Source organism: Aythya marila (genome assembly GCF_965140915.1).
Source record: "Aythya marila genome assembly, chromosome: 21".
NCBI classification, from domain to species: domain Eukaryota; kingdom Metazoa; phylum Chordata; class Aves; order Anseriformes; family Anatidae; genus Aythya; species Aythya marila.
The window spans coordinates 7321494-7338971 of NC_139062.1; the positions used below are offsets into that span (position 1 = coordinate 7321494).

General features: G+C 66.4%; 1 protein-coding gene across 1 annotated transcript; it reads right to left on the minus strand.

Annotated features, from left to right (window-relative positions):
- Positions 1-1221: 1221 nt before the first annotated feature.
- Positions 1222-16763, minus strand: CROCC (ciliary rootlet coiled-coil, rootletin). Its single transcript, XM_082777194.1, has 35 exons — positions 16680-16763; positions 16104-16255; positions 15169-15354; positions 14996-15079; positions 14813-14904; positions 14570-14735; positions 13977-14083; positions 13679-13885; positions 13491-13587; positions 13009-13104; positions 12767-12901; positions 12187-12365; positions 11904-12065; positions 11319-11463; positions 10320-10685; positions 9466-9659; positions 9255-9382; positions 8815-8927; positions 8474-8596; positions 8266-8400; positions 7766-7897; positions 7445-7683; positions 6705-6864; positions 6395-6562; positions 5663-5999; positions 5435-5562; positions 5241-5361; positions 4622-4785; positions 3933-4148; positions 3641-3841; positions 3420-3569; positions 2684-2875; positions 2242-2373; positions 1870-1974; positions 1222-1795 (listed from the first exon to the last, which is right to left on the minus strand). Exons 2-35 carry the CDS (start codon positions 16236-16238, stop codon positions 1736-1738), a joined length of 5355 nt encoding a protein of 1784 aa, XP_082633320.1. The 5' UTR covers positions 16239-16255; positions 16680-16763; the 3' UTR covers positions 1222-1735.
- Positions 16764-17478: the final 715 nt, after the last annotated feature.

Here is a 17478-nt window from a genome sequence, read left to right on the forward strand (position 1 = left end):
CAGCGGGGTTCCAGGCAGCTCCCGGGTCTCTTGTAGGAAATGGGGTGGGGTTGGGTGCTGCGTGCTGGGACAGCCTCCAGTTCCCTTATAGGAAATAGCACGTGTTCATCCCTTACACCACAGTGTTACAGTGGAGTTTAGGGCAATTTTAGGGCAATCTGCTAGAAAAGGCTGGGGTTACTTTCTGGTTCGCTTATAGGGAGCAGCTTGAACTTTAAGGGTGCTGTATAGGGGCTTGCTCCAGTTCTCCTATAGAAAAACAGCGGGGTGCAGCTCTCATAGTGTGCAGTGCCCGTACAACCTGTAGCTCTTACAGTGTTGTGTCAGCCTTACACAGCATGTATGGCTCATGGAGCCCTCACGTGGGGTGTGGGGCTCTTACACAGCGTGTAGGGCTCATCCAGCCCCCATACAGGTTGTGGGGCTCCAACACGGCGTGCAGCGCTGTAGCAGGTCCGGATCCAGCCCGTAACCCCCGTGCCATCTGGTACTGCATAGCACGCAGCTATCCTACAGCGTGCGGCTCATGTTATAGTGTAGTTCTCACCTAGGTTGCAGCCTGTATGGAGTTTGTCCTTCCATCCTGGGTCCTTTCCTTGCCCTGTGCAGCTCCTGCAGTGTGTGTGCGCCCCGTTGTGCGCGGCTCACGCAGCGCATCCCTTACGGCACAGCTCTGCTCCCCTCGCGTGGAGCTTTTTGTGCAGCTCTCGTGTAGCTGGCGTGCAGCTCTGCAGGGTTCAGGGGGGTGTCTGGGGGGTTTCCCTGGGGCTCTGGTACAGCCGGGGTTTAATCTGGGGCAATTTGTGTGCAGGAAGCAGGTCAATGAAAACCAGCATCGTGTTCCCCGTTAGGGTGCGTGCCACCCTGCTCCCTCTGAGCCAGGCAGCCAGCCCCTGCTTCACTTCCACCATTTTGTAAGTGCCCGCATGGGCAGGAGCCCCAGGTTTTATCCCCGATACAATTCCCAATGCTCCAAACAAGGAGCAGGAAGGCAGCAGCGCCCCAAAATAGGGTGCTGAGACTCTCCCCTTTAGCCCTTGTGCAAAGCGCTGCAACTCACCCCCAAGGAGGTATAAATAATAATAATAATTTGTTATGCATCCTGAACCTCCACCAAAAGGCTGCCATTCCAAAATAATTCACCACAGGCTGCCCGTTTGGGTTTCTGCACATTTAATAGAGGGTTAGAGGGGATGGACAAGGGTTGGGGCCGTGCTCATGCCTGCTGCTGGCTCAAGCTCCAAATTCAGACCCCAATAGCACCAATAAAAAAAAAGTCTCCAAAAATAGTGGTAGAAAAAAAATAACAATCCCCGTCCTGCATGACTTGTGCAAAAAAACTGGCACAAACTAGTTTTTGTTAAAAAAAGAGGAGTGTGTTAGGAAAAGTTAGGAGCCGTTGAGCATCCCACCACGGGGTCAGCACTGGAAGCTGATCGCTCGGGTACCACGGCGCTCCTGCTGCTCCCGTTGTGTGCACGTGGCACCCAGGACTACAAAAAGTCCTATTTCCAATCCCTGGTTAAAAAATCTGCAGTAGAAAAAACAGGGAAAACCCTACCTGTATCAAAAATACGCTAGTGTTGTCTCAGTGGTAACACGATGCTTTTTTTTTTTTTTTTGTAGAAGAGTGGGATTTGGGAACGTCGAGAAAAAAAAAATCCACAGGTGTTTGCTGAGCTCAGCCCCTCACCCGTGAGCTGAGTTGCGCCGGTCTCTGCTCACCCCGACGGCCCTAAATGCTGCTGGGGTGGCGGCGGGGCTCCTGTGCCGCCTGCTCCTGCCGCAGTGCGACCTGCACAGGGGGGTGAGTTTGGGGGTGCCTGGGTGGGCTGCAGGGGGGGGACACAGCCCCGGCACCCCCCTCACCTGCTGCTCCAGGGGGTGGTGGCCACGGTCACGGGCATCCAGCGCCCGCTGCTGCTGCTGCTGCTGCGCCGCCCCGGGGCTCTGCTCCAGCACCGACACTCGTGCCTGGGTGAGTTGCAGGGGGGTCACCCCAAATCCAGGCGCTGGGTGGCCCTAAGGTGGGGAGGAGCCCGAAAGAGCCCGGCAGCACCCCACAGTGAGCACCAGCATCTCCCCGAGCTGAAGCAAGCCCCAAAAGCAGCCCAGCACCATCCCCCTGCAAAACGAGGGTGCACCAAGCAGGCAAGCAGCACCCCAGGGTGCCACTGCCTGCCCCCAAAGCGAAGCTGAAGGCTTTGCACGAGGCCACGTCCCCTGCCCAGGGGCACCCACCCGCAGCACCTGGATGTGTTTCTGCGCCTCCGCCAGCTCCTGCTCGGCCGTGCCCAGCGAGCGGTGCAGGCGGCCCTTCTGCACCGCCAGCCGCAGCGACTCCTCCTGCGTCTTCAGCTTCTCCCGCGCCAGCTGCGTGCACAAGGAGCGGGCACAACGCGTTGCTTTGTCACACGCCTCGCTCCGGTGCACTAAACGCACGCGTGCAGGCGCACACACCCGCTGCGCAGCCGTGCCCCCGTTGCACAAAGCGCATTTTGCGCTCGGGAAATGATTTTGTGCTATTAGGACATTTTTTATAGCCATGCCCAATCTGCTTCTGGGCGAACCAATCCTGGATACCCAGCCATTGAGGGGGCACGTTTGTGTCCCCAGAGGTGCACGGGTGTGGGGGCCACCCTGAGAGCACCCAAGGGTGCCAAGAGGGGCGGTGGGCGCTCACCTTCTCCAGGGTCTTCTTCAGGGCGCTGTTGTCCTTCTCGAGGCGCAGGGAGGAGCGCTCAGCCTCGCGCCGCTCGGCCTCCAGCTGGCTCAGGGAGCTCTGCAGGCTGCCCACGCGCTCCTGCAGCCCCCGCTTCTCCGCCCGCAGCCCCCGCAGCGCCGCCGCCTCCTTCTCCTCCTGCTGCAACAGCATCTGCAACGGGGGGGCAGGATCGGACACCCCGCAGCTCCCCGGGGGGAGAGAAGGGGCTGCGTGGGGCAATAGGGGGCTGTAAGGTGGGGTAAAAGGGTTCAGGGAGCTGCAGGGGGGGTGTAAAGGGATGCACGGGGGAAAAAGGGGCTGCAGGGGGTGGGGCAATGGGGTCTGCACTGGGGGGAAAGGGTGCTTCAAAGGAGGGAATGGATAAAAGGGTGTTGGGGGCTGCATGGAGAGGCAATAGGGTGCTGCATGGGGGCAAAGTGTGCTGCAGGGAGGCAGAAGGGTGTAGGGACAGGAAGGGTTGCAAGGGTGTGCTACGGGCTGCACAGAGAGGAAGGGTGCCATAAGGCGGGGGGGAAATGGGGCAGGCAAAAGGGTGCAGGGTGCTGTCAAAGGGGCAAAGAGGGCTGGAAAGAGGTAAAAGAAGCTGCATGGGGGCAATAGGGTACTGTGCAGGGGCAGTAGGTTGCTGTATGGGGCGGGCAGAAGGGCACAGAGCGCACCCCGGGGGTAAGGCCAGCAGTCTGGGCGCTCCCACCTCCTGCAGCCGCCGGACCTGCGCCTCCAGCTCCTCCTTGCGCAGCTCCAGCGCCGCCCGCTCTCCCCGCAGCACCCGCAGCTGCTCCCGCAGCGCGCTCTTCTCCTCCCGTGCCTCCGAAAGCGCCCGCCGGGCTGCATCCAGCATCTCCTGCCGCGGGGACACACATGGTGACACGGAGCCCAGGGGGTCCCCGCGCACCCCGGGGTGCCCGTGCCCACCTGCAGCATCCGCCGGTCGAGCTCGCCAGCGGTCAGGGCGCTTTGGAGCTGCTGCAGGCGCTGCGGGGCCGAGCTGCTGTCGGTCAGCGGCGAGCCCTGGGCACGGTCCTTCGAGCTGCTCTCGGCCTCGGCCACCAGCACCGTGCTCAGACGCTCCACCGAGAGCTGCAAGGTGCTGGCGCGCTGCTCGCTCTCCCTGAGCTGCACCCAGAGGGGTGAGAAACCAATAAAAACCGACGCAGCTCAGTGCAGGAGGCAATTAATGGGCACAGGGATTGCAAGCCGGCCGTACCTGCCTCTGGAGCAGCTCAGCGCGGTCCTGCAGCACCCGTGCCTCTGCCTGCTGCTCGCCCAGGGCCAGCCGTGCCCGCTGCAGCTCGTCCTCCAGCGCCTGCCGCTGCTGCTCCAGCCGGGCTCCACGGCTCTCCGCAGCCTCCAGCCCCTCCTTGAGCCGCCGCTTGTCCTCCTCCAGCTTGGCCTCGCTGGCTTTCACCATGCTCATCTTCTCCTGGAAGGGACGGAGCAGTGTGTGTGCAAGCTTGCAAGCATTTTGTACACAAACCTGCGAGCAGTGAGCATGCAAGCCTGCATGCAAGTGCAAGCAGCATTCATGCCGTTTGTGTGCACGCTTGCAAGAGTCTTGAGTGCACTTTGTGTGCACGCTTGCAAGCAGCATGTGTGCAGTCTGTGTGCGAGCTTGAAAGCAGTGTGCATGCAGTTTGCAAGCAGCTTATGTCCATCTTACATGCAATTTGCATGCAAACTTGCAAGCAGTTTGCATACAGCTTGCATACAAGCTTGTGTGTGAGCTTCCAAGCAGCTTGCAGGCAGCTCACACTCAGTTTGTTTGCCAGCACCTTGCATGGAAGCTGGTGCGCAAGCTGGCAAGCAGCGTGCCTGAAGGTTGTGTGCATCTTGCATGCCAGGCTGCGTGCAGCTGGGGGGGGTGGGAGAGGTGGGGGTTTTGACCCAGGTGCCCACCTGGGCGGAGCGGCGCTCGCCCTCGGCGGCGTGCAAGCTGCGCTCCAGCGCCGACACCTTCTCAAGCAGGGCCCGGCGCTCGCGCTCGCCCCGCCGCAGCGTCTCCTCCTGCAGCAGCAGAGCGGCCTGCGCGCTGCCCAGCTTGCCGTCGGCGCCCCGCCGCCCTGCCGCAGCCACACCGAGGGTTGCAAACCTCAGCTGGGGCTTGTGGGGCGCGCACGGGGATCTGTTGGGGCTTGTGGGGTGCACACGAGTGGGGTCAGACAGGTTTACCGGGGTTTGTGCGGGATGCGTGGGGGTTTCACCGGTTCTACCGGGGTGCATGGGGGGGGTTCCAATTTTACTGGGCTTTACGGGGACTCTATACTTTATTTTGTTATGTTTTTTTAGTAGTTCTGCTAGTATTTTGAGATGTGTATGGGAAAACCCACAAAGCATGCAGCATTTGAGTGCAGCATCACCACCCCCACCCCATTTTCCCCCAAAGCACCCACTGGCCACGATGCTCCGCCGCGTGCCCAAATCCCAAGCAGCCACGCGTCGCAGGGAGATGAAACCTGCTTGCAGCACCCAAAACCGAGTAATCTGGGGGAATCCACCCCAAAACCACCCCCATCACCTTCCTCACTCTCAGCCACCAGCTTCTGCAGCTGCAGTGCCCGGGCACCGGCACCGTCCCGCTCTGCCTCCGCCTCTGCCAGCCGCTGTCCCAGGCTGCAGACCTGCACCCGCAGCTCCTCCTGGGGTGAGAAAACAGGGCGAGAAAGGAGCTTTTTGGGGACATGCAGGGCAGGGGCAGGAGGAAGGCCGTACCCGCTCCCGCTGGACATCCTGCAGCTCACGCAGGAAATCCCGCAGCGCTGCCCGCACCACCTCGGGCTCGGTGGCCGCATCGGGGTCCGGGGACGAGCCAGGGGTCCCCGTCCCCTCCGTGGCACCGCCTGGAAGGAGAGGGACGGGGTGGCACGGGGGGCGACACGCCACCAGATGGGGCCTTACAGCAAGGTTTAGGGTGCAAGGGCAGCCCCGGGGTGCTCTCACCCTTGCCCGGGGAAGCAGCACGGGCCCGGCCGATGCCCATGGTGCGGCGCAGGGCGGACTGGAGGCTGCCCAGGCGCGTCTCGGCAGCCCGGCGCTGCTCCTCGCCGCGGGCCAGCTCAGCCTCCAGCCCCTGCGCCCGGCCCTCGGCCGCGCTCAGGCGCAGGCTCAGCTCAGCCGCTTCGCTCCGCGCCGCCTCCATCTTCAGCTGCAGGTTGCGGGCATCGGCCAGCAGCTTCTTCTCGTGGCCGCGGGCCTCCTCCAGGCTGCGGGACAGATCCTTCTCTCGCTGCTGGAACTCGCCCTCCGCCTCCGACAGCCTCTGCTGCAGGTGCTGGAGCTGGGGGAAGGAGGCGAGGGGGAGAGCTGGGGTGCAGGGCAGGGAGAGACGGGGTGCTGGGGGCATGGGGAGGGAACGGGGAATGCCCAGGGTGCAGGGGACAGAGCAAAAGGGTGATGGAGATGCAAGGGATGGAGCGATGGGGCATGGGAGACGCCCAGGGATGCAGGTGGCAGGTGATGCGGGGTGACTGGGATGCAGGGGATGGGGCAAGGAGGGGTGGGGACCCCCAGGGACAGAGCAGCAGGGCAATGGGGACATCAGGGACTGAGAGGGGATGACGGGGACACGCACGGCACCAAGCGACGGAGCAGCAGGGGCACCCACGGGGACACAGGGTGGGCGTGGGTGTGATGGGGACACTTGGGGACCCTGCGGGGCCGAGCAGCCCCCACCTCCTTCCTGGTGGCCTCCATGCCAGCCTCGCTCTCCACCACCTTCCTCCTGAGGCCGAAGGCTTCCCGGCGGCTCTCCTCCTCCCGCTGCTCCTCCAGGGCCACGCGCGCCTGCAGCTCCTCCAGCTCCCTGCTCTTCTTGCTGTTCTCACTGTCCAGTGCCTTCACCTGCCCAAGGAAACGACACGGGGCTGGGGGAGGCGGCTCCAGACAGACAGACACAGACACAGACACACGGACACACAGACACCCACCCACACCCAGCACTGGCCCAGCCGGGGCGGGGGTCCCCCCGCCGCCCCCTCCTCACCTGCCGGCGCAGCTCCTGCAGCTCGCGGCGCGCCTCGAGGCGGTCGTGCTCCAGCTGCCGCAGGGCCCCCCGCAGCCTCTCCGTCTCCCTGGCCGCCGCCGCCTGCCCGCCCGCCAGCAGCGCCAGCCGCTGCTCCTTCTCCTCGCTGGCCCGCTTCAGGCTGCCAAAAAGGGGGAGAGGGGCTGGCGGAGGAGGGGGGCTGGTGTCCGTCCTCCCCGTCCCCCCGCCAAGGCATCGCCTCGGCCACAAATGTTCGTGCTGACCCGCCAAGGCGCTGCTCCATCCCGCACATTTCCCCGTTTGAGCCGCCCCCTGTCCCAGGCATCCTGCCCTGGGGGGTCCTCCCATCCTCATCATCACTCCGACCCCAAGTGTCACCCTCCAAAGCGTCTCACCACCCCAAGCACCTCCCAAATGGGGAATTCTCCTGTCCCAAGAACCCTCCCCAGCCTGAGCATTGCCCTCCAAGGCACTGCACCATCTCCACCATCTCCCAGCTCAGCCACCCCCTTGTCCCAGGCATCCTGCTCAGCTTAACCCCCCCACCCCGAGCACCCCCCCAGTCCCGAGCATCACCTCCGATGCCTTGCACCACCCCTTGCACTCCCCAAACCGAGCATCCCCCGACCCCAAGCATCACCCTGCAGGACACCTCCCTCTCCCGCGCCTCTCCCAACCCCAGCATCCCACTCCGGGGGGACCCCCAGCATCGCCCCCATGACCCCGAGCACCCCTCACACCTGATGCGCTCGCCCTCGGTGCGCCGCAGGGCCGCCCGCAGCTCCTCGTTGGAGCGCCTCAGGGCCTCCTTCTCCCTGGCCTCGTCGCCCAGCGCCCTGCGCGCCTCCTGCGCCTGCCTGCGCTGCGCCTCGCGGCCCTCGCGGCTCTCCTGTGCCGCCCGCTGCGCCTCCAGCAGCGCCTGCTGCCCCGCTGCCCGCGCCTCCACCACCAGCTGCAGCTGCGCCCGCACCTCCTCCGCCTGCAGCCGGGGGTTGAAGGGGTGGAGGAGGCTTTTTGGGGGCAGGATGGAAGGGGTGGGAGCAGGGGCAGAGGGGTCTCACCTCCCGCAGGGCGCCGTCGCGCTGCTTGGCCACCGCCATCACCTGCTCGCGGAGAGCCTTGGCCTCTCGCTCGTGGGCCTCCGCCGCGGCCTCCGCCTGTGCCCGCAGGGTGTGCAGCTCCGCAGCCAAGCTCTGAGGGAGGGGGCACAAATATCTGAGCCCCCCCCCCCCGAGCCCCCCTGCCCCGGCTGGGCACCGGGGAGCTTGCAATGGGGAGGGGGCAGCTGGAAACTGGGGGGCTCGAGATGGGACTGGGGTGGGTGGCTGGGGGGGGGTTGTAATCGAGAAGGGTCTCGGGGGGGTTGCAAGGATGGGGAGATGGGGGGAGGATTGCAAATCATGGGGGCTTGGGGAGCTCACAGCAGGGCAGGAGGTGAGGGCTGGGCAATGGGGGGACGCCCAGCCGTGGGGCATTGCAACGAGGGGGACACCCGAGCACAGGGTTTGCAGTAGGGGAGCCTGTGCCATGCCCGGGGGGGTCCCAGCCCCCCCTCACCCACCTGCTGCTGCTCGTGGCGCCCGCTGGCCTCGTGCCGCTGCCGCTCCAGCTCAGCTGTGGCCTCGGCCAGGCTCTGCTGCAGCCCCGCCAGCGTCCCCGCCAGCGCCGCCTTCTCCTCCTCCTGCAGCGCCAGCGCCTGCACGGGGACACGCTCAGACAGGGCTGGGGGACACCGGGGACACGGTTTGGGGAGAGGCACCGACACCCACCTGCTGCTTCTCGCTCTCGGCACGCAGCAGCCCCTCATCACACTGCGTCCGCGCCGCCGCCAGCTCGGCCGCCAGCTCCTCCTGCTCCCGCACCAACCGGCCCCGCTCCGCATCCAGCTCCCGCTGCGCCCCAAAAGCGGCACCGGTCCCCCAAAATCAGCACCGAGCCAAAATCGGCATCAGCCCGAAATTTGGCAAACTCCCGCTCCTCCCCCCAAAACGGCATCGCCTCGGAAATATTGCTCCAAATTCTGTATCGCTCTCCAAAATCAGCACCGCTCTCCAAATTCAGTATTGCCCTACCCCAAATCAGCATCTCCCCGGAGCCCACCGGTGCCCACCTTCTCGCCCCGAAGCCGCTCGAGCTCGTCCTCGCGTGCCACCTGTGTCCCACGCAGGGTCACCGCCTCCTGCTCCGCCGCCGCCAGCCGCTGCCGCACAGCGCCCAGCTCCTCTGCCGGGGCCAAAATTGGGAGGGTGGGTGGTGGGAACGAGGGCTCCAAACCCACAGAACTGATCTAAGTGGTGCAACTGAGGATGCCGCCCCAAAACTGGGCAGAAAAGTTATGTGATTGATGATCCCGCCCCAAAACTGAGCCAATAAATGACGTGACCAAGGATGTTGGTCCCCAAAATCGAGCTAAGTGAAATGCCCAAGGATGCTACCCCAAAACCGAGATGGTACAGGATGCAACCAAGGCTGCCGCCCCAAAACCAAGCCGGGAAGCGCCGTGACCAAGGCTGGATGCGACGGCACGATGCATCCCCACTCCCCACTCACCCTGCAGCCCCTCCTTGGCCACGCGCAGGGCCCGGCCCTCGGCCTCCAGCTGCTGGCCGCGCGCGCGGAGCTGGCCGAGCTCCTCCTGCGCCTCGAAGAGGCCGGTCTCCAGCGCCGCCTTCTCCGCCCTGCCACCCCGGGACGACACACGCTGCCGAAACGCGGCCGGGCGGTGGGCAGCGGGCAGCGGGTCGGGGCAGGGGGCACCCACCTGAGGCCATCTGCCTCCTGGCCGCGGGCGCGGGCGTCGCGCTGTGCGGCGGCGAGCTGCACGGCCACGCTGGCCGCCTCCTTGGCCAGCCCCTCGCGCTCCTGCGTGGCGCGCTCCAGCGCCGTGCTCAGCCGCTCCTGCTCGCCCCGCGCCTGCGCCAGCGCCTCGCCCGCCGCGCTCTGCTCCTCCAGTGCCTGCGGCCGCAGCACCACGGGCACCCCTCGCCTCCGCCCATGGCCACCGCGCGCCCTCCCAGTCCCCCTTGCTCCCCAGGAGCCTTCCCCCGTCCTCCGAGTTACCCGCTGCGCCCGCCCCGTTGCCCCATGCACCCTCCTGGCTGAGCTGAGCATCCTCCCAGTTGCCTCCAGCATCCAACCGCTCCCTCCCAGTTACCCCCTGCATCCCCCCAGTTCCCCCAGCACTCTTACAATTGCCCCACGCACCTTCCCCGTTCCTCCCAATTACCCCGTGCACCCTCCCAGCTCCCCCAGCACCCTCCCAATTGCCCTGAGCACCCTCCCCACCCATCCCAGTGACCCCCTGCATCCTCTCCATCACTCCCAATTGCCCTTTGCACTCTCCCAGTTTCCTCCCATGCTCTCCCAGTTCCCCCCAGCACCCTCCCAGTTGCTTTCTGCATCCTCCCCACCTCCCCAAATTGCCCCCCACACACTCTCCATCCCTCCCAATTGCACCCTGCACCCTCCCAGTTCCCCCAGCACCCTCCCAATTGCCCCCTGTACCTCCCTACCTCCCCCGATTGCACCCTCCCCACCCCTCCCAATTACCCCCAGCTCCCTCCCCACCTCCCCCAATTGCCCCCAGCACCTCCCCAACCCCTCCCAGCCCCGCACCTGCCCCAGCCGCTCCCGCAGCTGCTGCTGCTGCCCGCGCAGTGCCCGCAGCTCTGCCCGCAGCCCCTCGCAGCCCCTCTCCGCCGCCCTGCGCGCCCGCTCCAGGCCCAGCCTCTCGGCCTCCACGTCCCTCCGGCCTCGCTCCAGCTGCCCCAGCCGTGCCCGCAGCCCCTCCAGCGCCCGCGTCGCCTCCCCGGCCGCCTCCCGCTCTTCCTCCAGCCCCGCCAGGGTCCGGCTCAGCTCTCGTTTATCCCGGGCCAGGCTGGCCGACAGCTCGCTGCCCCGTGCCAGGGCTTCCCGCAGCTGGGCTGCCTCCGCCCGCGCCTCCTGCAGCTCTGCCTCCAGCTCCGCGCTGCTGCCCTGCGCCTGTCGGGGCCAAGAACAGGGGTGGCCCCAAGGAGGATGCACAGCAGGGTTTGGGGATGGGGGTGTCCCCTGGGAGCATGCTGGGGGGCTGGGGATGTGGCCCAAGGGACAGCACCCACGGGGTTTGTGGATTCACAGAAGGGTTTGGGGACCTGGACGTCCCCAGGGAGGACACGCAAGGATCTGGGGATGTGCATAGCACCAGGGAGGATGCACGTGAGGTTTGGGGATGCATAGAGGGGCTGGGGGTAAGTGCATGGTCCTGGGGGGCATGCAGAGGGGCTGGGGGTCCCCAGGGAGGGTGCACATGAGGTTTTGGGGACGTAGGTGGCCCCAGGAGCATGTAGGGGGGATGGGGACGCAGATGTCCCAAGGATGCAGGGGGATGTGGGGCTGTGGCTAACCCCACAGGGCATGCAGGGGGATCGAGGGTGCAGATGGTCCCCAGGGAGGATGCGCATGGCGTTTGGGGACCTGGATGTCCCAAGGGAGGACGCAGGGGAGCTCGGGGTCACGGCTGCCCCCAGGGACACACATGTGCCATTTGGGGATGCGGCTGTCTCTGGGGGCGATGCACACAGGGTCTGGGGACACAGACATCCCCGGGGAGGACGCAGGGGCTCTGCCACCCACCTGTGCCAGCGCCTCGTCCAGCGCCGCCCGCTCGCCCCGCGCCACCTCGGCCTCCAGCTGCGCCCGGCTCAGCGCCTCCCGTGCCTGCAGCAGCTCCTGCTGCACCGCCGCCCGCTGCCCCTCCAGCTGCTCCAGCTGCTGCTGGCTGCGGGCACCCATGGGGGGGGCACAAATTGGGGGGGGGCACCCACTGGGAGGGGGGACCCATGGTGGGAGAGCACCCACAGGGGGGTACCCTGACAAGGGGGGAGAACACATGGGGAGCACCCAACAGGGGTGCAGCACCCACTGGGGGGCACCCACTGGGGGCAGAGCACCAACTGGGGGGGGGGCAGCACCCATTGGGTGGGGAGGACCCACGGGGGTATCACCCACGGGGGGGGGGCAGCACCCACGGGAGGGGTGAGGCACTATTCTGCAGCCCCACGGGGGGTGTTTCAGCACCCTTTGATGGGGGCAGCAGCCCCTTTTTGGGGAGGGGGGCAGAGCAGGGGCAGGAGCGTTGCTTTGCTGCACCCACCCAGGGAGGGGGAGCAGTCGGAGCTCCCACCAACGGGGGGGTCGCAGCACCGGGGGGGTCCCCACCTGTGCTCCAGCTGCTGCCGCGCAGCCTCGGCGGCACGGGCGGCCTCGTCCCGCTGCTCCTCCAGCCCCCGGCCCCGGCGCTGCAGCTCGGCCTCGCTGCGCTGCAGGACCCCCGCCCGCGCCTGCTCCGCCACCAGCGCCTGCTCCACGCGGCCCCGCTCGCTGCCGGACAGACGGACACGCCGTGGGGACAGGCAGGTGGAGGGCGTGCAGGGACAGAGGCCACAGAGGGACGGACGGACAGACAGAGAGCTGGGCAGACGGACGGACAGGCAGGGGGTACCTGCGCAGGAGCTCGATGTCGGCGCGCAGGCGGGCGGCCTCGCGCAGGGCCTCGTCCTGCGCCCGCCGGCAGCCCCCAGCCTCGGCGCTGAGCTGCTCCAGCCGCTGCTCCAGGGCCGCCCGCCGGCTCTCGCTGTCCCCCAGCTCCCGCCGCAGGCTCCCCGACGCCTCCCGGGCCTCCTGGGGGAGCAACGGGGTCAGCGGTTGTCCTCCGTCCTCCCACCCTTCTGTCCCTTCTCCTCCATCCTTCCTCCGTGCATCCAGCCACCCGCCCTCCCACCCACCTGACCCCGTGTCCATCCATCTTTCTGTCCTCCCATCTGTCTGTCCATCCATCCATTCTCCTCCATCCATCCTCCAGGCATCCATCCAGCCCTCGTCCATCCATCCAGACCCCTATCCACTGCCCCCCATCCATCCATCCATCCATCCATCCGTCCGTCCGTCCGTCCGTCCGTCCGTCCTCATGTCCCTCCATCCGTCCATCCCCAATTCTCCTCCACCCATCCTCCGCGCATCCACCCACCCATCCGTCTTCCCCCACATCCACCTTCCTCCTCCTCCTCCTCCTCCTCGCTCACCTGCAGCTGGAAGTGCCGGCGCCGCAGGGCTCCGTGCACAGCCCCCAGCGTGGCTGCAGCTGCAGCAGGCGAGAGGCTGCGGCAGGGGAGCCTCGGAGGCTCCGTCGGGGACCCGGGGTCATCGGCCAGCACCGCCTGCGAGGGACGGGGACAGCGCTCTGCTGTGGCTCCACCACAGGAGGGGAAACTGAGGCACGGAGAGGGTGGCAGCAGTGGGGGTGAAGGGGAGGGGCTGGGGGCACCTGGGTGACGTCCTGCAGCGTCTGGTGGAGCAGCTCCACCTCCGCGCGCAGCGCCTGCACCTCTTCTGCTGATGGCTCCTGAGCACGCGAGGCCTCCTGCGAAACACCGCGGTGCGGCGTCACGCACAGCTGGTGTGCAACGTGCACCACGCCCTGGGCGTGCAAAGTGCCCAGCGTGCATCGTGCCTTGCACCCCCAGCACACATCACACCTCACACCCCGGTGTTGCACACTGGGTCCTGGCTAGGTGCAGCACCCCGCACCCCCATGCACATCATCATTTCCTACACGTCCTGCCCCAGTGTGCACGGGGTGCTGGTGTGCACTGTGTGCAGCACAAAGCTTCCACCGTGCCCCGGTGCGCCACCCATCCCCAGCGTGTGCTGGGGGTCACATGTGAGCACGCACTGCACCCCAGCACGCACCGCAGCCGGGCGCACAACCCTTCCCCGCGCACCATAAACGCCTCCCCCCGCACTCACCATCTTCTGCAGCTGCAGCGTCAGCGCCGCCACCGCCCGCTCCTTGTCCCCACCTTCCTCCCGCAGCCGCTCCAGGGCCGCCGTCAGCTCCGCCAGCCTGGCCGAGGCGATGCCCAGCACCCGTCGGTGGGCGCTCAGCTCCTCCCGGGCAGCCCCACACCCGGCGCCCCCCCCCGCGGGACCCCCACCTGTCCCCGAGCGCGGTTTTCTCCAGCTCGGCGTCGCGCGCCCTGGCCGCCAGCTGCTCCTCCAGCTGCGCCAGCTGCTGCGCCTGCTGCTCCCGCGCGGCGCCCGCCCGGCCCTCGGCCAGCCGCAGGTGGGCTCCCAGCTGCACGCAGGCGGTGTGGGCGGCACGGCCGGCACGGGACACCTCCTGGCTCAGCTCCGCCAGGTCCCTGCGCCAGGGGGTGGATGGGGATGAGAGGGGTGCCCCACCACGATGTCCCCGTCTCGCCTCCGTATCCCCAGCTCCTGCAGCCCCCGGACCTCTCGGTGGCGGCTCGCAGCTGGCCGAAGTGCCGGCGGAAAGCCACCGCCTGCCGCCAGAGGGTCAGCAGGCGGCCGTGCTCGTTGCTGAAGTAGGTGTTGAAGGACTGCGCGGGGATGGAGAGGTGGCGGGGTCAGATCGGGGCAGGAGAAAAGCACCAGGGTGTCCTCTGTGCTGCACCCCTCTGCCCCACAGCCCCCGTCCCTCTGAAGGCAGCCGGGCGGCACCCCCACATCCCTCAGCCCCTCGGCCCCCTCCCTGCGCCGTGCCCTGAAGCCCCCAGACCCGCTCCCAGCACCGTGCCCCGCTCCGTGCAGCCTCCCCCTGCTTTGCATCCCGCACCCCACAGCCCCTCTGCATGTGGCATCGCTCCTGCCCCGCATCCCCTCCCCGTGCCACACGCCCTGCAGCCCCAAATTCTTCTCCACGCAGCATCACTCACGGTCCCACAGCCCTCCCCACGCTGCACCTCTCTGCCCCACATCACTCTCAGCCCCCAGCCCTCCCCGTGCAGCCCCCCTCTGCTTTGCATCCCTCTGTGCCGCATTCCCCAGGCCCCCAAATTCTCCCCCCGCAGCCCCACGGCCCCGACCTCCTCCTCGCGCCTCCACTCGGCCTCGCGCTGCTCCAGCTCGTCCCGTGCCCGCGTCCAGTCGGCCGTCAGCTTGCGGATGTCCTCGCTCAGCGCCGCGTTGGCCACGTTGGCTTGCTCCAGCTGCTCCCGCAGCATCGAGTTCACCTGCACCAGGCTGCTGCTCCTGGGGGGGCGCAGGGCCAGGGGGTGATCCCGGGGGGGTCCCGCAGCACCCGGCACCCCGGGGACCCCCTCCTGCACCTCTGCTGCTCCTCCTCCAGCCGGATCAGCGCGTTCTCCAGCTCGTTGCTGCTCTCCTCCTCCAGCTGCGAGCTGCTGATGTCCAGCTGGCTCTGCGGGGACATCAGCCCCTTTGAGGTGCTGGCGGGCAAAGGGGGGGACACCGGGACACCCGGGGCAGGACCCCCCCATTCTGCTGCTCACCGTCAGCCTCTCCTGCTCCAGCTCCGTCGCCTTCTCCAGCAGCTGCTGCTCCACCTCGCCGCATTTCTTCTTGTACTGCAGCACCTGGGTGGAGGGGACGGCGAAGGGGACAACCACCCTTGGTGCGCGTCCCCCCACCTCAAAACGCCCCCGTTCCCCCGGCGGGGACCCACCTTGGCCTGCAGCTTCTGCACCAGCTGGGCCTGCCGCTGCTGGCCCTCCTGGTACGCCTGCAGCTTGCGCTTGTAGGCAGCCTGCTCCTCGTCCAGCAGCCGCCGCAGCTCGATGTTGTGCTGCGCCAGGCTCCGGCTCTCCGCCGCGTCCCGCTCGCCCGCTTCCAGCCGCAGGGACTGCTCCAGCTGCCGCGGGGTGCAGCACCCCCAGCGCCGCTCGTTTGGGGACGTTAAAACACAAAGCACCACCCCCGGCCCCCCTCTGTGTGCCAGCACCCCGACCCGGCAAATTCGGCCTTGCTTTGGGGTTGTCCTGCAGCTGCAAACCCCGCACGGACAAAGCGAGCAGAGACACACACCCCCCACACACCCCACACCCCACACACCATTTTGCAGCAAGAATTTGCCTTTGAGAAATAGCCCAGCCTCAAGGACTTGGGGCCCAGCAGCTTGGCACCAGTTTTGCTGGTGAGTAAAGCATCTTTCAGCACTCTGGCCACAAGGGGAGGGAGGCAGCAATTTTCCCTTTGGGTATTTTGGGGCTGTTTGCTTGGGATTTTAATAACCAGGCATGCAGGGAGGGGTTTGCACCCCAGAAGGCCAGGCAGCCCCCCAGCTTGGGCTGCCCCGGCCGAGCTCAGCGTGCACCGGCCAAGTTTTGCATCTCCCCAGGCAACGGCTGCCCGGCCAAAAGCCTCGTTCTGCCCCTGTCACCACGGTGCAGAAAAGAAGGCAGCGGGGCGAACACCACGGGGGTGGCACGGGGATGCTTTGTGCGTCCCACAGGACAAGCCCCAGCACGCCGGGCGCCGACATCTCCATCACCGGCACGTTGTGGGCACCCCGGCACCGCCCGGCGCCAGCAGCACCTCCCGGAGATGCGTTTTGGGGCCAAAACGGGTGGATCTGTAGGGCCGGGCGGGCAGCCGACCTACCCGCTCGCTGATGGCGTTGTACTTGATGGCCAGCTCATCGCGCTCGGCGCGGCTCTGAGCCAGCAGGTCCTCGAGGCGCGACAGCTCCTGCTGCAGGATGCGGTTCTCCTCCTGGAGGGACAGCAGCGAGGACATGGCCCCGGGGACGGCCGCTGCGGGAGGGGACAGGGCTCAGGGGACGGATCCGGCCGCAGGAGGGGTCCCTGCGCCTGGCCACCACGAGCTGCTTTGTTCCCTCACCCTCTTCTCCCCCCAGCTGCAAATTCTTCCCCCCCCCCAGGCTGGGTCCCCCAGCGCAGCTCAGCCTCGCTTTTTGCAACCACAGAACCCGAACCCTGCAACTGCAAAAACCGCGGGGGCTTTTGGGCAGTGGCAGATTTGCAGCGGGTTTCGCCGTTGCAGTTTTGTGATGGCAGATTTGCAGCAGTTTTGGGCCATTGTATTTCCTGCCATGGCAGCCTTCACGACCGCAGGTTTTGCAACTGCAGATTTTTGCAAAACCCGCTGCAAATCTGCCGATTGCAGCACCAAAACTGCTCGGCGGCTGCTCCCGCGAGAGGCGCAGCGAGTTCCCACCTCGATCGCAGCCTCCGACTTCGGCGTGCTCATGGGCTCCCCCCCTTTCCTCTGCTCTCAGCAGCCCCGTGCCCCCATCCCAGCCTGGTTTTTGGGGCTTTGCTTCCGCTCTGCAAGCGGAAAGCGGATGCATGGCCAGGATTAGCCCGAAATCCTCGCCTTCCCCTCCCAGGCTGGGGCCCTCCTCTTCCTGGCCGTGTCCGCATGCCTCGGGGGTCCTAACGCCTCCGCCGAGCGCTGCTGCAGCCTTTGCTGAGAAACCACGGGATATTTGCAAAGCCAAAGTTTTGCAAATCAAAACAAGCAAGCGAGGCTTTTTGCTTGCAGAGCAGGAAGGGAGGAGGCAAAAAAAAAAAAAAACAAACAATACCAAACAGCAGCGCCAAGCACCCCCCATGCCCCGAAGTGGTGGAAACGCGCTTACTTTGCTCTGCCATCCCCCGATGCGCCCCCTGTGCAGCTCCCCAAGCTTGGGATCTCCTGGTAGCCTTGGGGAGAGGAGCCCTTTCGTTAAGCCCTAATGAAGCCCGGCCTCGTTAAGCTCATTAAAGCCCAGGAGTTTGCTCTGGCAGGAAAAAGCTCCGGGTCGAGTGTGCCAGGTTGCTGCGGGAAGCCTTTTGCTCGGCACTGCCATCTCACCTCCTCGGGGACAGAGCCCCCAACGCAGCTCCCCCACCGTGACTGCCCCCGGGGAGCTGCTGTCACCCTGGGGGAACCACAGGGAGCCACTTTCTGCCCCCTGGCGAGCAAAGTGCCCGCAGGGTGTGTGCCCAGCAAGGAAACGCTCCGGTCAGTCCAT